This window comes from Nipponia nippon, unplaced genomic scaffold, assembly GCF_047370975.1.
Source record: "Nipponia nippon isolate SJK-2023a ecotype South Korea unplaced genomic scaffold, ASM4737097v1 scaffold_4, whole genome shotgun sequence".
Lineage (NCBI taxonomy): Eukaryota > Metazoa > Chordata > Aves > Pelecaniformes > Threskiornithidae > Nipponia > Nipponia nippon.
In genome coordinates this window covers 82,396,037-82,411,632 of record NW_028262358.1, presented here as the reverse complement: position 1 = coordinate 82,411,632, position 15,596 = coordinate 82,396,037, and the positions used below count along the sequence as shown (strand labels likewise).

Here is a 15,596-nt window from a genome sequence, read left to right as displayed (position 1 = left end):
ACTGTTATACTTTAGCACTGGCCTTAGAGATTAGCACTTGAAATTTCTGTGTTTCTGCTATTATGGAAAACATAACTTATTCAAAGACTTCTTTCATATAAATAAGAGACAGAGATGCCATGGTATATTAATGAATTGGCTGAAGATCTCAGTACATGGCTTGTCATTGGTATGCTTTTTGTTCTTTCAGTTGAAGGTTTTGATATACAAAATCGAATGTTTCCTGTGCTGTGGACCTGTATCACCTGTACCATCTTGGTCATTTGAGACTATAGGTTGATTATTCTGAAAATAGAACTCATGTTGCTAAATAGAAGTATCCAAAAGATATTTTCCAAAACCGATTTTGAGAAGATGGGTTGTAATTGACTTCTGTCTGACCCATCCTGTCTGCTGTGAATAGAGGTACGCTCCCCTATCTTTCAGCAAAATTCAAAGTCTAGTAAACCTGTGTACAATATGTTGAGAACCCTGAAAGGATAGATTTGTGTCTTTTGTAAGCCAACAATCCACCCTACCTTGCTTCTACGTAGTATCCTCAGCTCCCTGGTAAATAATATGTGCCTTCTATCCTTGATTCTTTAGAGGCTTTTGAGTCTTTCGTTTTCAGGTGTAATCTGCTTTGAATAAATGACTGGGCTTCTTGAGTTAAATATGGGTGTGCATGTATGTACAGTTGCTCATATATATATATGTGATTATAGGGCAAAATTTGCACTCTGTTGTGTCTCTCAGATATACCAAGTGCGACTTCAAAGCACAGAAAAATGAGAAGAATTTTCTAGGAGTTCTCTTATTAAGGTGCCTTTGAAGCATAACTCGGTGATATGTGGGTTTGAGAATCAGCACTGTCAAATTTTCCCTTTTGTCCTTGAAATTGGCTTCTGGCACTGCGTTTTTATGTATTGAGCATTGCTTATGTACTGACTCAGGCTGACAGAATCTGGGTGAACGTTTCAAGGTAGTGAGTGGGAGTAGTCCACAAAGGCTATTAATAAATAACTGGATTACTGGCATGCTTACATCAGAGTGAGTTCTGAAAACAGAGTCAGCTTTAGTTTGAGTCTGTGAACTCTTTCTGATTTTAAAAAACAAACAAACAAAATATTTCTTAGTAATCCAAAACTCATTCATTCTAATTGCAACCTTACATTCCTCTGCAAAAGACAAGACCTCATGTGCCTCTTAAAAGTGAAAGCCATGAACTCTTTTTTTTTTTCTTTTTCTTTTTTTTTTTTTTTTTTAACATGTTTGGCGAGAATGTTAGTCCAAAAAATTGCTGTTTCTTTAGGTAACACTGTGGGACTGACAACAACTTAGGGACAGTCCTAAGGTATCCATGTCTAAACAGATAAATATTTAGTTTCAGCTTTCTTCTCCTTATTTCTTTAATATTTTGCTAAACTTGCATTCAATTTGAAGTGTAGTAACGCAAATGTAACTTCCTGTGTAAAATAATATATTGGAGACATCTGGTGGAAATATTGAATATTGCATGATGGCAATATTTGATGCTTGCAGTTTTTGAAAGTTATCAAAATTACGAAATTATTTTTTAGCATGACATTGCAATCTGAAATGAAACTCTGTCATCCTTGCATTTTTTTTTTTAATTTGAAATAAGCCCACAGATTTAAAATACCAACTCTATCTTCCTGTCTACCTAGGCAGACCAGTGCCTTATCATAATTACTGCTGAAATATTTTGCTTTTAAGGGAAAATTGATTGTTCAATGGAAGAAAAGATTGTAGTAGAACTCAAGTTAAAAATAAATCATGTCATAATTCCAGCTGAATTAATCCATTACTATGGTCCCTAATCATCACAAAGAAAGAAATGTTGCTATAGAAATAAATAAAAACTAACAAAAGGAATAGCGGCAGAATTTGGTTGTGTTCCATGCATGTAGGCTTTCGGTAATCCTCTAATAATGAAATCTTCAGATTTCATGATGAAATTCAGAGATACAATTCTCTTCCTGTTGTAGCTGGTGCATCCTTTCTTCATAAAAGGGCTTTAAGGTCTCTTTTACTTCACAGCTGGCAGCAATAAGGGCAGACCAGAGTCTCAGCGATTAAATTACTCACACTTCCTCCTCATAGGGGTGTTTTGCAAGTGGCAGATGTGCATTGGAAGGGAGGTGGATGAAGTACAATCAGTACAGGAACTATATATTTTAGGTATTAATATAGAGAAGCAGTTCTTGGTGCAGGGTTTGGAGCTCACAATTCCTTCTAAGTAAGAGTCTTAACCACTGATTTAGAGAGTCATGGGCACTGTTGCCTGCTCTTTTTGACTTTTGTTTTGCTTTGTTTTTTGAACTATTGTGTTACCAAGAGACATAATCTCATTTGGAAGAATGGGATAACCCCTAAATAGGCCAGTGTAGTTGGGTCACTCATCATTACAAGAAAAGGTGCTTTTGATCAAAAGAAAACCTTTGGCCATTTGAAAAGTTTCAGTGCTGCAAACAAACTCTTATAAGTGCCATGGGACTGAATAAGCAGTTTGAACTGAAATTTTGAGGCTCCTCATTTTAGATGAGCCTCTTGCATTCCTCCTCAAATTTAGGTCCAGCAAGCTACATCATTTATGTTGATCTCATATACATATATAAAATCTAACTAATAACATCATTTCAATTGGCTGACAGGCACTGCGGTACAGTTTCAAGAAAGAAGAATTGTGCAAGAACACTGGGTTTAATTTGCAGTAGATGACTGTGATCCTAATTCGACAAAAATACAAATACACAGTTGGAGTCCTATGTATACTGAAATGCTTCGCTGACTTGGATTTTTCTTGTTTGTAATTATGTTCTATCATATGTCTTTAGTCTATGGTAATAGAAATATTTTGCATTTAGATAGAATTTTGTTTGAGGACCTCAAAACACATTACAAAAGCAAGTAATTGCTGTCCTTACTTTGTTGCATTATAGGCAGGAAATTATTTTGGGAGAAGATAACTTTCCGAAGACCACACAGCAAACCAGCAGCTTTAATAGGGCTTAATACCAAGTTTGTGTGACCAAGTCCTGTTTTCCTAACTGGCTGGTGTCTTTTTCTTTTTCTAACCCATAATATTTTGTTTCTGTATTAATAGAAATTAAGTTGTTGTCTTGAAGTTATAAAATTATTCTAAATTACCAAAGCTGAAAAGAAAGAATCAGTGAGGCACGCCTTATATAAGAGATGCTTTATGTTCAGCTCTTTCTCCAAAAGCGAATTTTGGGGTAAGTCATCCTGTGGCATCTTCTTAGCCCAAGATTGTCACAGCCTGACACCCTGCCTGTTGGAAGAACGTTGAAATGTTTCCTTTTCTTGAAAGCCACATATGAAGTTGTATTTATAATGATTTGAAAATAGACTTTAAACTTTTTTTTTTCTAGCATATTTAACAGATTTTCTTTTACTCACAAAATGCTAACATAGCAGCAGTCTTTAATAAAGGTGATACCAGTATATTATTCTAGTTACAAATCTAGAACTTCATGGTATTTTCAGATATATTGTTATTTCATGTGCTTGAGTTGCTCTCAATATTACTTTAATGCATTATCAGTGTGAGTCCTATTTAATTGCTGCCTTTATTTACTAACTTTACCTTGTATTCAGTTAGTTTAAAAACTGTCATCCTGTAACAGCTATTATCACTTTATCAAACAGGTTTCATGAACTAGTAGGAGCACCATCTGGTGATTTTTCAAATTCGTGCACACAAACCTATGGTTAGTTAAAGTATTATCTTACACCTCCTTTTGTGAAATTATTCTTTTTCTTTTGTGGTCAAATACTTCAGCTTAGTTATTTCATTAACCAAAAACATGAAAGAGTGAAAGGACTTTTCAGATAGTAAAGAAATAATAGTAATAAATATTTGAAAGTACAACTATTTCTCCTGATAATTGCTTTGATTCCTTTATAGAATCTTGGCTTTCATCTCTCATCAAATCCCCCCTCGTTTGAACAACCAGTATTGCATTTGTCATTTTCAGTTAAGACTAGGGGTAGACAGCTCTCAATATCTTAGCACCTCTTATTCTGTTAATCCTTTCTAGCTCACTTGTGCATGAGGTATATTGCAAAGCTGTATTGTGATGTTTGATTTTCTTGGGTAAGTGACCCCCTGCGTCCTGTGCATGGCAGTTCCACTGGTTGCCTTTTGGTTAAAGTGAATCATAAGGTTTGGTTAAACTGTCTGGTGTCCCTAGCAAAAGTGACTTCAGCTATCCTTGTTCTTTTCTGTCAGGGACCGCATGCCAAGGTCCTGGAAAACTGATTACAGCAGGACTATGTCTTACTGTAAATACTTAACATCATTATTCAATGCAATTTCAAAGCCAAAAATATAACTTTGATACTTAGTTTTGGACACTTTCTTTTTTACTTCTATCGGGAGGATAATATTGTTTTTGTGCCTAGCACTAGGTTACAGCTACTAGGTGTTAGGTTCACAGCTCAGCTACAGATTGCCCAGAAGGCTTAGAATAATACAGAACTTAATTAACTCAGCTTATGCAGTTTATCGTGGAGAAAGTTAAATGTTTCATGTTGTTTGCTCTTGATAGGTATCAAGCTATGAACAAGACAGTTTTTCTAGAGCTGAAAGTAATCAAAGTAATGAAACGTCTTCCCAAAAATGGTGAATTTGCTTGGAGTCCTACTTATAATAATGGTATTTACTTATAATAACGGTGCTTACTTCATCATGGTACGAAGCTGTGTCAGGGCAAGTTCAGATTGGACAGTAGGAAAAGGCTCTTCGCTGAGAGGGTGGGCGGTCACAGGAACAGGCTCCCCAGGGAAGTGGTTACAGCACCAAGCCTGTCAGAGTTCAAGGAGCATCTGGATGACGCTTTTAGTCCTATGGTTTAGTTTTAGGTAGTCCTGAGAGGAGCAAGGAGTTGGACTCGATGATCCTTATGGGTGCCTTCCAACTCGAGATATTTTATGATTCTATGATTCATATGCTGTGCATTTAACACAGATTTTCATTTAGTTTTCTGGAAAAATATTATGACATGTATTAGAGAAATGCTGGTCATGATTCCTTCTGCCATTGGCTAATGAGACATCTGGGTTTTGTAACAAGTACTGTCAAACATTACGTGCCAGGGCTTTGGGCAGTTGCCTGCAGGGGACTAGAACATTCTTCCCCAGCTCACACTTTTTTGAAGAAGCACTTCTCAACGTGCGAGGAGCTCAGGATTCAACTGAAGCACGAATGAACAGGGAGACAGGCAGAAGTGCCAACTGGTTGCATGTGAAATGCAGTCTAAATTGTTCTAAAAGAAAAGTTACTTTTTTTGATTGCTCTGAAGCACACAGAATGGTCTCCAGAGGGGAAAAACAAGTGGTACTTTTGTTAGATGCCTGTCTTGTTTGAAATGCTGATCGCTGCAAGTGGAGTCAAGAAGGAATTTTCTTTTGCATCAGACTGACAGGAATCTTAGGATTTTTTTTTTTTTCTTGTTTTCTGTGTTAAATTCCATATGGTTTACTTTCTAGAATTTTCTGACATGACATTACATATTTTCTTACTGTTATAGCATAATGCTGGCTTATTTTTAATGTAAATCATGCCACGTAAATCACGGCCCCACAAACAGCTGTATGGAAATGAGAAGGAAATACCCAGGTATAAATGAGTAGCTGGAATGAAGGTGACAGAAGTGCATCCTCAATCTTTCCATCTTTGTCTGGGCACACAGTTTAGCCTCCTTTGGCCTAAAGTAGCTTTAGTTTAGTGTCTTTAAAAGTGTCTGGATGAAATATAATGACGTGCAATATACAGGGAATAGATTAAATGATCTAATTGTTCTTTCCAGATATAAACCTGATGGGACTCTACAGAGGTGTTAGTTAATCTGGACCTTACCTTCTCCCTTAGACTATAAGTTTCTTTGTTGGGAAGGACGGTGTAAGGAGTTTCCTCCTCACTCTCTTTTGTCCATTACTGCCCTCTTTGCTACAACCATACAATTTTTTTTGTTGGCCTATACCGGTTTGTGAGTTGTAAGGGGGCGGGAGGCATTAAAAGAGTAGGAGGATGTTCTCAGTCCGGGCAATGTGGAGGTGAGGCATGAGTAATTGTCCTTGAGAAAGAATGGTGGTTCATATACTGCTCCTAGCCCAAGAAGTCGTAGCTGTTAGTTGCTCTGTGTTGCCAAGAAGTCTCCCAAAGAAAACTTATTGAAGAGAGAGGCAAGATGTGTGATCCCAGTTAATCTTTTCCATGCTTACCCAGAGCCCTAAGATGTACTGGATTGGAGGGGATGCAGAGTGAGTTGGGAAAGGAAGAGGGAAATCTTGGGGGAAGGGGGAATGAATTCCAGTTTTAGAACTGCTGCCCAGAGGGTGGATGTACAAGGCCATGTGTGTCTGTGACTGTGGGGCTGATTACAGAATTCCCTTTTCTGCCTCAGAATTGTGCTTCAGAAGCTCAGGTTTAATTTACGAAAGTTTCTAATTCTTGCATTTGCAGAGCAGCTTTCCTCAATATATCAACGAAGCATAAATGGATGCATTTCCGTATAGATTTAAATGGTATGTATAAGAAATGTGGATGTAAGAAATTGTGTAATCTGCCTTTCTGGATCTTGTGCACTCGGCATTCAGTTGCAAAGAAACACCACATTTTTGCGTACTTTCTATCCCTTGGTTTATGGATCTGACCACAAGAGGGAGTGAACTGGATTTAGTGCGTGCTTGCTGAAGGGTTTGTGGGATGATGGAGGGTAGAATGGCTGCCTTGAAGAACGGGATTCCTGTTTGAAAACACAGTCATTGTGGAGGAGGAGAAAAATAGCTTGACAAAGATCAGTGTGAAAATGAGCAGTATGTCAGACCTGGTGGCTTGGGAAAATAATTTACTCAGGCTATCTGCAAGGTCTGCCCATTGCATACAGGGAGAAGGTGGTTAAGCTGATTTTCTTGGGTAGCATCATGGGCCAGAGAAAAGTTGAGAGCATAATGAAAATTAATCCTCAGAAATAAGGGTTGAATAGGGGATTGATTGTAAGATGCAGCCAGGTGCAATACCTGAATTGCATCTAATTAATCTTAATATAGAAATAGCGTAGAAACCAGTCTTAAGGTGGCATGTGTCATACAAACGCACATCCTTCACTGGTGAAGATTGCAAATTTTGTCTGAAGTCGATGGTTCCAAATTACTCCCAGTTTCTGCCCTGATAATTATGCCTTGTAACCATTGGGTTGAGGATGGAGTAGGGGAAAATGATTAAGCTCCTCTCTTTAGTTTTCACATTAACAATTTGTGATGAACTTTGAAGGTGTGAATCCAAAGTAGATCTTAGTTACCCTCTCCTTAATTTTCAATAAGCATCACTCTGAAGATCTCAGAGCTATTGTTGTGCGGGTTAGACAAACAGAGGAGAGTCAGTCACTGCATGTACTTGTGGTGTGCACATGGTGGTATTTATGTGCGTTTACTGTTAGGATTCAGCTGGATGGCCTATATAGTATATAAACAGCTATGCTGGTAATTAATAAAAATCGAGTAATTGTGTTAATGTGTAGAAGCTAAGAGGTGTGAAATAATTGTGAATTACCCCAGTTTCAGCAGAAGGAAGGCTTGCAATATTTTCTTCCTTCTTTACTTATTGTTCTCTTTTTCTTGTGGGTTTCCCCAGCATGCAGTTTGGTGATGGTGAACATTTAGCATAGATGAATTCGTATTTTTGCCTGTATCCAAATAAGTATTGAATAAGAATTCAGATAGTTCCATTTAAGGCAAAGTCTTGAGAAGAGGCAAAATAGACTTTCCTCAGTTATCTTGGAAAACACAAAGGTGGCTATGTTATCTCAGCAGAATAAATCTTGCATGGTATAGGAAAGCTTTAAGAAATGGAAAAACATGTAAGAAATGTCTGCCACCTTGAAATGAACATTTGTTGCTGACTTTGCACAAATCACCTCTAGGTAGTAACCAGTCACCCTCCTTGCCTCTTGTCCTACTTCTCATCTCATAATGCTACTAGTATTATTTGTAAATGGGTTGCTGTAGCTTTAAAATACATTAATATTATCCCAGTTAAATATAGTTTGTCTATGCCTACAAGGTAGTAATCTGCTTAGGGTTCTGGTTCTCTTCATATTGTGTCTTTAACAACACTAAGCTGGTGGCTGGCACTTAGTAAGTAATATGACATCAGATGACAACTTCCTCAGCATAAGTGATGTCTGAATAACAAACACTGCAAGGTCTAAACCAGCTTGTTTTGTCAGTCTGACCTTGAGTTCTCACTTGAAAATATTTGACAGTGCTGCTCTTTTTTTTTTTTTTTAAATATACCTATTGGCGATATTTTTGTAACTGAAATCCTTTCTAGCTTTCCACTGAACTCTCTTTTGTCATGCATAGCAACCTCATTAGCACCAGCCAAAAACCTGGATTGTGCTGGGCCTGATTCTCATTTACATTAAGATCCTTACATGTCTTTCTGGCTAGATAAAGAACTTGTATACAGTTTGTAAATTACATATATGTTCACTTAAAGCCTAGTATGAATATACATAGTGATTTGCACAAGCTTTAAGCATGTCATACACTGACAGAACTCAATGTAAATGAGTTCTTGATATAAACAAGAATCAATCCCCTTCTCTCCTGTTCCTAATATATCCATTATGTTGAAGACAATTTGTGGTTTTGCTTGAAGAAATGCATACATGGTTTTTTTTCTTTTCTCTCAAAAACAGTTTAACTGCAGAAGATGCAGATGAGTGTCTTTCCTTTTGTTTGCCGTTCTCCTTATTCCACTGCATTTAAGACATAAAAATGATGCTGTGAGATAAAACTAAATTGCGTGGGCAGAAGAAAAAGGATCTGAAAAAAGCTTTACTTCCCTGTGGAGCAGTCAGAGACTGACCTCATGTGGTGTGAAACCAAAGTTGCCAGGGGAAATACAAGAAGGATAGAACTCTGAATAAACTGAGTACCTTTGAAAAATAAATTTTTCTCATGTACTTCTGATTTTTGTTGGATGCTGCACCACTTATATATAAATATAATATTAGTTTGAATAGTTTGTAATGTGATTACTGATGAGAAGTTGACCAGTGTCTGTATTCTCAAAGACTTTTTTTGTGTCCTGAAAGGGATGCTCTAACAAGCTGACCCCAAGACAGCAGGCTAGGAGCTTAGGCCCAATTATCCTGGCTGCTGCCTGTGTGTGATTTTAATTGAAATGAGTAGGAGTTTCATGTGAGCAAGTGACAGGATAATCAGTCTTGGTTTCTAAGCCCTTTCTGGCACTTACCCAGCAGCATGCTCACTCTGTGCTTTCACAGCCTTGCTCTCTAAAATGAAGACAGTGGTTAGGAAAATTATGAAGTGGTACCATGCAGAATGGGAAGCTGTTCCTAGCCTGTATATTTTTTACGAGCATGAATAATAATAATACTGGAGACTTCTGAGTCAGTTCGGTATTTTTGGAAGCATCCAGATATATGGATAACAAAAGGAGGTTCTGTTATTTTGAAAAGTGTCCTTTTTAAATAAATAACATGCATTTAGTTTTAAAGGATTTAGGTGGTAATGTGGCTTGTGGACTCTCACAGGAAAATCTGCTTAAAAATCCTTTGGGCAATTCAGGTGAACTTTTAAAACTCTGTCCCCATCCTGTACTCTTTTCTTCCATACTCTCTACTTCTTTTCTTCCTTACTCTCCCATTAATTGTACTCTTTCTGTTCTGTATGTTGACTTAAATGTCTGAAATAACAAAGGTCTATAGTATTTTCTACATGTACTGTGAGTTCTACATGACAAACCTTCCGTTTTCTTCTTTACAGATCCTTTTGGAACCAGGGGTGATACAGGATGTCCTAGCAGCTGGGAGTCATTTGCAGCTGCTGGAGCTTCTCAGTTTATGTTCTCACTATCTCATTCAGGTGAGGTTTCTCTGCCTGATTACCAGCCATTTCTGTTTGGTAAACTTTTGTTTCAAGCCTAATTTCAGTAGGAGAGTATTAGTACAATACCTGGTGTAACCTAAATGGCAATAAACTGGATTTCAGGAGACCTGAATTTTGAGTGCAATTTGGGTATCAGTTTGTGGTAGGTGCTTTCTCCTCCATCCATTTTGTCCATTTCAGTCCTGAAAACAAGGATAGTCCACTGATTAGTATCAGCACATGGGAGTTTGATTCCCTCCTTTACCAGAGAATTTGCTTCCTTTTGCCGCAGTTTACCAAATGTTAAATATTTCCCTTTTGCAGTTGTGAGTATTCTAAAGCATTCAGATGCATAAGTGTTCACAACAGAATATTGATGCGTACTCCAGGGCACTACTGCTTCTCACTGAAGGGGCAGGGCTTATTACAATGGCACCTTATTCTCAGCTGGTCTTCTGCCCATAATGCTGATAATATTATCAACATTAGGGCTGTCATGAAGCAAAAAATCTGAATCCAGTAAAATAACTTTTTGTGCTTGGCTTGTATAGGAGATGGCTCATGATGGTAGCAAGAACATAACTTTAATGTGTATCTATGAAAAGCCTTATTAAAAAAAAAATGGCAATAGCAATTCTACAGAACTGTTTCCTTTTCTTTGTAATTTTTCAGTATTGTTTCTGAAATAGGGTGTGTTGGCTTTATCTTTGCAACAGTTGGGCATGGAAATGCATGTCAGCACAGTCGTCTCCATATGCACTTGCCTTCCAACAGCATAACTGCCTTTGAACAGTCTGAGTGTGCTTGGCAGCACACTGAGCTACTGAGTACCGTAGGCATGCAGGATCTCACGTTAAGAGCTTCAGGACATACTTGAAGGCTCTGTGTCTTATGGAGAAAGAGTCTGTTCTTTGAGTGTTAGCCTTAGGGAAGCCTTCAAAATGTATGTTCAGACAATAAGGTGGTATTAATTTCTGCATTATAAATTGATTAGAAAGTTAAAGAAGCTGGTAGAGTACTGCAATTTGTACCAGTTTGTTTTCAGGAATATAAGGAGGATTTAATTTTTCTAAGAAAACAGACAGGGAATGTAATAGGAGAGATGGTTGGTTTGAGAAATAAGAAATGTGAGATGCCAAATAAGCCACAAAACCATTTGGCCTACCAGTTGTCAGGCAGGCATGGGAAGGTGTTAATGTAATGAGAAAGAAGATAGAAGTCATACAGTGTATTTAATGCCACCCCTAACAAATCAGTCAGTGTGAGCATGTCTGCTGCTTACATGCTCTGTCTTTGTCAGAAATTGAACCAGAGAGACCATTGCAGCAAAGAAGCTAGGGGAAATATTAAAGACTAGGGAAGAAGCTGAATATTGTAGTGCCGGTGAGGTAAGGACATGAGAGGACTATAGGAAAGGAGCAGGTACATGCCCAACATAAGTCCGTGTACTGACTTCTTCTGTGACCTGTGTTGAGTAGTCTCTGGTATTTGTAGCTCTTCCCTCAGAATTCTGTAAAGAATACTTTTAATCCTCAAGTCACTGCAGTGGAAGGACAACTGTAGAATTAGCAGTGCTTTGGATCTTGTCCTTGATGTGCAAGCCGTAGTCAAATATTTAGGAACAGACTGCTAATGAATTTACAAAAAAAAAAAAAACAAACAAACAAACAAAAAAACCCCAACCAAACAAAAAAACCCCAAAAAACCAAAAGCAAATGAAAAAAACCACACCCAAAAACAAACCAAAAAAATCAAGCCCAAAACCACATTGCCCCCCCCCCTCCCCCCAAGTCCAAAAAACTCAGAGTGACCAAACATTACTCTGTGATTAACAGACCAGTGAAAATTCTCTGGAGGTGACGGTCAATATGCAGTTACTCAAATGATGTGAAAGAACTCTGTTGTACTCCGAATAGTGTGCCAAGGTAGGGTAACTGGAGCTACACTGGTATAAAAAGGAAGAGGAAGTGGGACCCAGTATCCAGATTTATAATGACGGAGGTAGGGAATAAAGTAGGTGATAAAGGTTAGGGAATAAGGAGGAGAATGTGTTGAGAGACAGAGAGCAATGGTAGTTCTGTGAAGTATTTTTGAATCAGGGTCTCATTGTAAGGTTTTGAATCTGCATGGACATGGGTGGGATGACTGTAGCTTACATCATGTTGGGCTCTAGACTGTATTTTACTCTTCTTATTACCAGGTTCACCCCAACAAGGCATATCTGTGTTGCTGCTCATGGTCTGGGCAACAACTTCGTCCTTTTCGTGGAGCACAGGGTAACCAACCCTGGACCAAAGCAACACTGACACCAATATGAGGATGCTGCAAATGGCGTTTATTCTTGTTGTGCGATACAATATATATGCTTCTAGCTTTGACCTCATTTCCACCTGCTTACGTCTGTTCGGCTAGGAGGGCCTCTGTCTTTCCGTACATCGCGAGATCTTCTGAGTGCCCAACCCTATCTCCTACAATCTGTAGACAGATTTGCAGTCTGAATAGATCACAGTAAGAATTTATCTCTCTTGTTTGTTCTGCAGGGTTGCAGTCCATGCAAGTAAGCAACCTTGAGTAGTTGTGTAAGCCTTTTTAGCAGAGGTCAACAAGGTACTGTGCATAAAGACTGCAATATCTTTCAGGGTCCAAATTAATTATACCTATTTATGTTCTACATACTATTGGGTGATTTAAAAAATATCTATTGCTTTATTTTAGGACTTTCTAAAAAATAAAATCAAAGTAGTTAAAGAAGGCTTCCTTAAAGCCACTTATCCTTGCTGCAGCTGGTAACTGGGGTGTCCTGTCACCCCACATGCTATGATACAGATGATGGGAAGAGAATAATGCTTGCTTTTCTCTTCTTTCTGATGAGTCTGAGTGCTGCAGAGTTCTTCATTTACTGTACTAATGAATTTCTTTCTTGCTGTTTTCAGTTGTTCAGATGTCATGAACTTAGCTTAGTTAGCATAAATTCTGGAAATACAGTATGTGGGATCTAGCTGTCATTTATTATTGTTGTGTAACAACGACAGAGTTTTAACTTGTTAGGATTGTCTTTAATTGTTTGGATTGGACCAGGCTTTTCCCGTATAAGAGTGCTGCTCTTATTGTTAGAGCTTGTTCCAGCTCTTCTCATTCTTAAGATGTTCCAGCTTGTCCGTTTTTTGGAGCTCAAGACAGTTTCATCTCTTTGTGATACTTTTATCTGGGGCCTGTAATTATTCCGTGGATTTCAATAAGGCCTTTTTTTGCTCCAAATGCAATTGGCATGGCCCATACACATATTGGTTCCAAGGCATATTTGTAGTCTGTGAGGTTCCAAAGAAGACTACGCGGATCTAATTAATCTAATTTATCTTGTCGAAGATGATTTGCAGTGCACTGGGGGCAGATTCATTTCCAGCCGATGATGAGTTTTGTATTCACTGATCTTTAAGGAGTTTCCTCTCAGTTGTCTCATAATAAACAAGATGTTATTTTGACTATAAGACAGATCCTCTTTCTTATAGGCCAACCAGCTTAGAGCACTTTGATTTGTTGATAAATCTCAAAAGGATTTCTGTAACAAATTGTTTGAATCAGTTATGGCATTTTTTATGAAGAGTTTTTGATCAAAGGAAAGAGAGAAAAAAGGAGAGGAACATTCTTTCCCCCCCACCCCGATTAGGTAATATCCATCTCTAAGATGTTTATGATAGCATGACACAGTGGAGGTTTCTGACAACACTGCTAGTTTACTAAATGTGTTTTATCATCTATAAAATTCACGTTATCAGATGTTCTGTAGCATCTAATGTTGATTCCATTTTCTCATTGGAAAACTCATTCTTGTTGACGATCGATACTTTATTAATTTTTATTTTAAATGAATTTTAGATCATATTTTCGCTACTTGCAAACAAGAGAAATGCCCAAACATTCCTTACTTCAGGTCTTAATTCCAGCTTTGTGTTGTGCAGACTTCTCCCCCTGCCTCAGCAGTGTCATATCTTGAATTGTCATTACTCCCCAGCCTTTGCTGTTTGGAGGTTTTGTTTTCAGCTTTATCTGTAGAGGGGACTTTTTTGAAGCATGCTGATGTATTTTATTTGAGATACATGCATATTCATGAATCTCTTCGATCATAGTGTCTGCATAATTCTCAGGTTCTTTAAACATCGAAAGAAGGCTTGAAATCTCATACATCCATCTCAACCTAAACAAACGGTAAGGCAATGTGATTGTTCTTAGCTGTATTGCTGCTACACAGTTGTGGGAAAGCTAAGTTGAAGACTTGAGCTTTGTGTGTCTTGAATTGCGCTAAGGTCCATGTTCATGCACGCAGCACTTGCAGAGTGCACATCCAATTCTCTAAGACTCTCGTTTCCCAAGTTCCTCTTCCAGCTCAGATTGATTGTCAGTTTTGGCTGAGGTTTTTCAAACGAGGCTAAGGCAGAGAGCTGCAACCAACAGGTAGACTTTGTTGAAATATAATGGGAATGCGTTATCTGAATGTCTTGTTTCCCTTTTAAAAGTTTTAGCCTTTAGAGTTCCAGTGGACCATAACTGTCCTACTATGACATTGGGGAAGGCAAGAGAAAGCTAGCTGAAGGCTTTGAATGTGATGGAGGTCTGAAAATGGACTTTTTAAATGGAGCTGTAGAGAACATGGTATTGGGTAGTGTGTTTGTGATGACCTATTTTGCACTTTAAAGCTTGTAAATGTTTTTATAAGGGTACATGAAGACTTTATTCTTATGCAAGAGAATAAATGTGTTAAAAGATGTATTCAGAACATAGAAATGTTTGTTTCATAAATATGTCTCAGTTATATAACTGATTGTAGACATAAGAAGTTTTGTCTTTTTTCTCAGCTGTTTATGTATTCAGTACCAGAGAGAGCCACAAACTGTAAATTATTTCAACAATCAAAGAGTCTTAATAAGGAGGGAATGCTATCAAGAATACGAGTTTTTAATGGGGTTTCCTTCTACTGATCAACATCAACTCAATATTGTGTAGGTATAGCTTTAGTCATCAGTTTTTAAACCAGAGGTTGATTTCCACTGGCATTCAGAGACCTAGGACATAAGATTGTCCATATCTTAAAGCTAAGTGATTTTTCTGTGTTTTCTAAAGTCCAGTATTATTGTTTTCAGTGGAGTTCTATATACCTCCTGAGTTACATTCAAGGTAATAGGGTAATAGGTGGAGTGAGGGTTTTAGAAGTTGCAGAACTGTCCAAAGCAACCTACTCGTTTCTGAGAGGCAGGACATGGCATGATTGTTAGCATTTACCCCTTTAACTTTCTGCTGCCAGATCAGGCACATTTTGTGAGGAACGAAGTTTACATACTGGACAGAGTCTGGGATGTCATTTATGTTCTGCTTATTGGTTGGACAGTTGCATATTTTCAGTACAGCCTCATCACACGTGGTGGTAGCTGACTGTCCTTGTATTCAATGCTGGAAATCATTTCCTATTCTCTCAGCAGCTAGGAGCAGCAAGTATAGTAGATACAAGCAGTGATCCTGATTGCCATTAAAGTTCCCCTGACTGTTAAAAATTGTTCTTGGGATCATAAATGTTTTTGTGTCAAGGAAAGTTAGAAGTTTGATGCCAATTTTCCCATTAGTTTTAACTGCGTTAAGTTTCCTGCTAAATGAGAAATGTACTAGGTTACCTTTTAGAAACT

General features: G+C 37.9%; 1 protein-coding gene across 12 annotated transcripts in view; it reads left to right on the top strand.

Annotated features, from left to right (window-relative positions):
• Positions 1 to 15,596, top strand: part of KLHL32 (kelch like family member 32) — a 142,783-nt gene that overhangs the window by 61,302 nt on the left and 65,885 nt on the right. For 11 of the 12 annotated variants that reach the window (XM_087776043.1, XM_087776044.1, XM_087776035.1 and 8 more), the window contains one exon: positions 9,820 to 9,918. In XM_087776043.1, the coding sequence (XP_087632169.1) occupies positions 9,820 to 9,918 (99 nt within the window). Of the gene's footprint in view, positions 1 to 6,487; positions 6,550 to 9,819; positions 9,919 to 15,596 lie in introns of all 12 variants that reach the window. The other variant, XM_087776047.1, reaches the window with a different exon arrangement.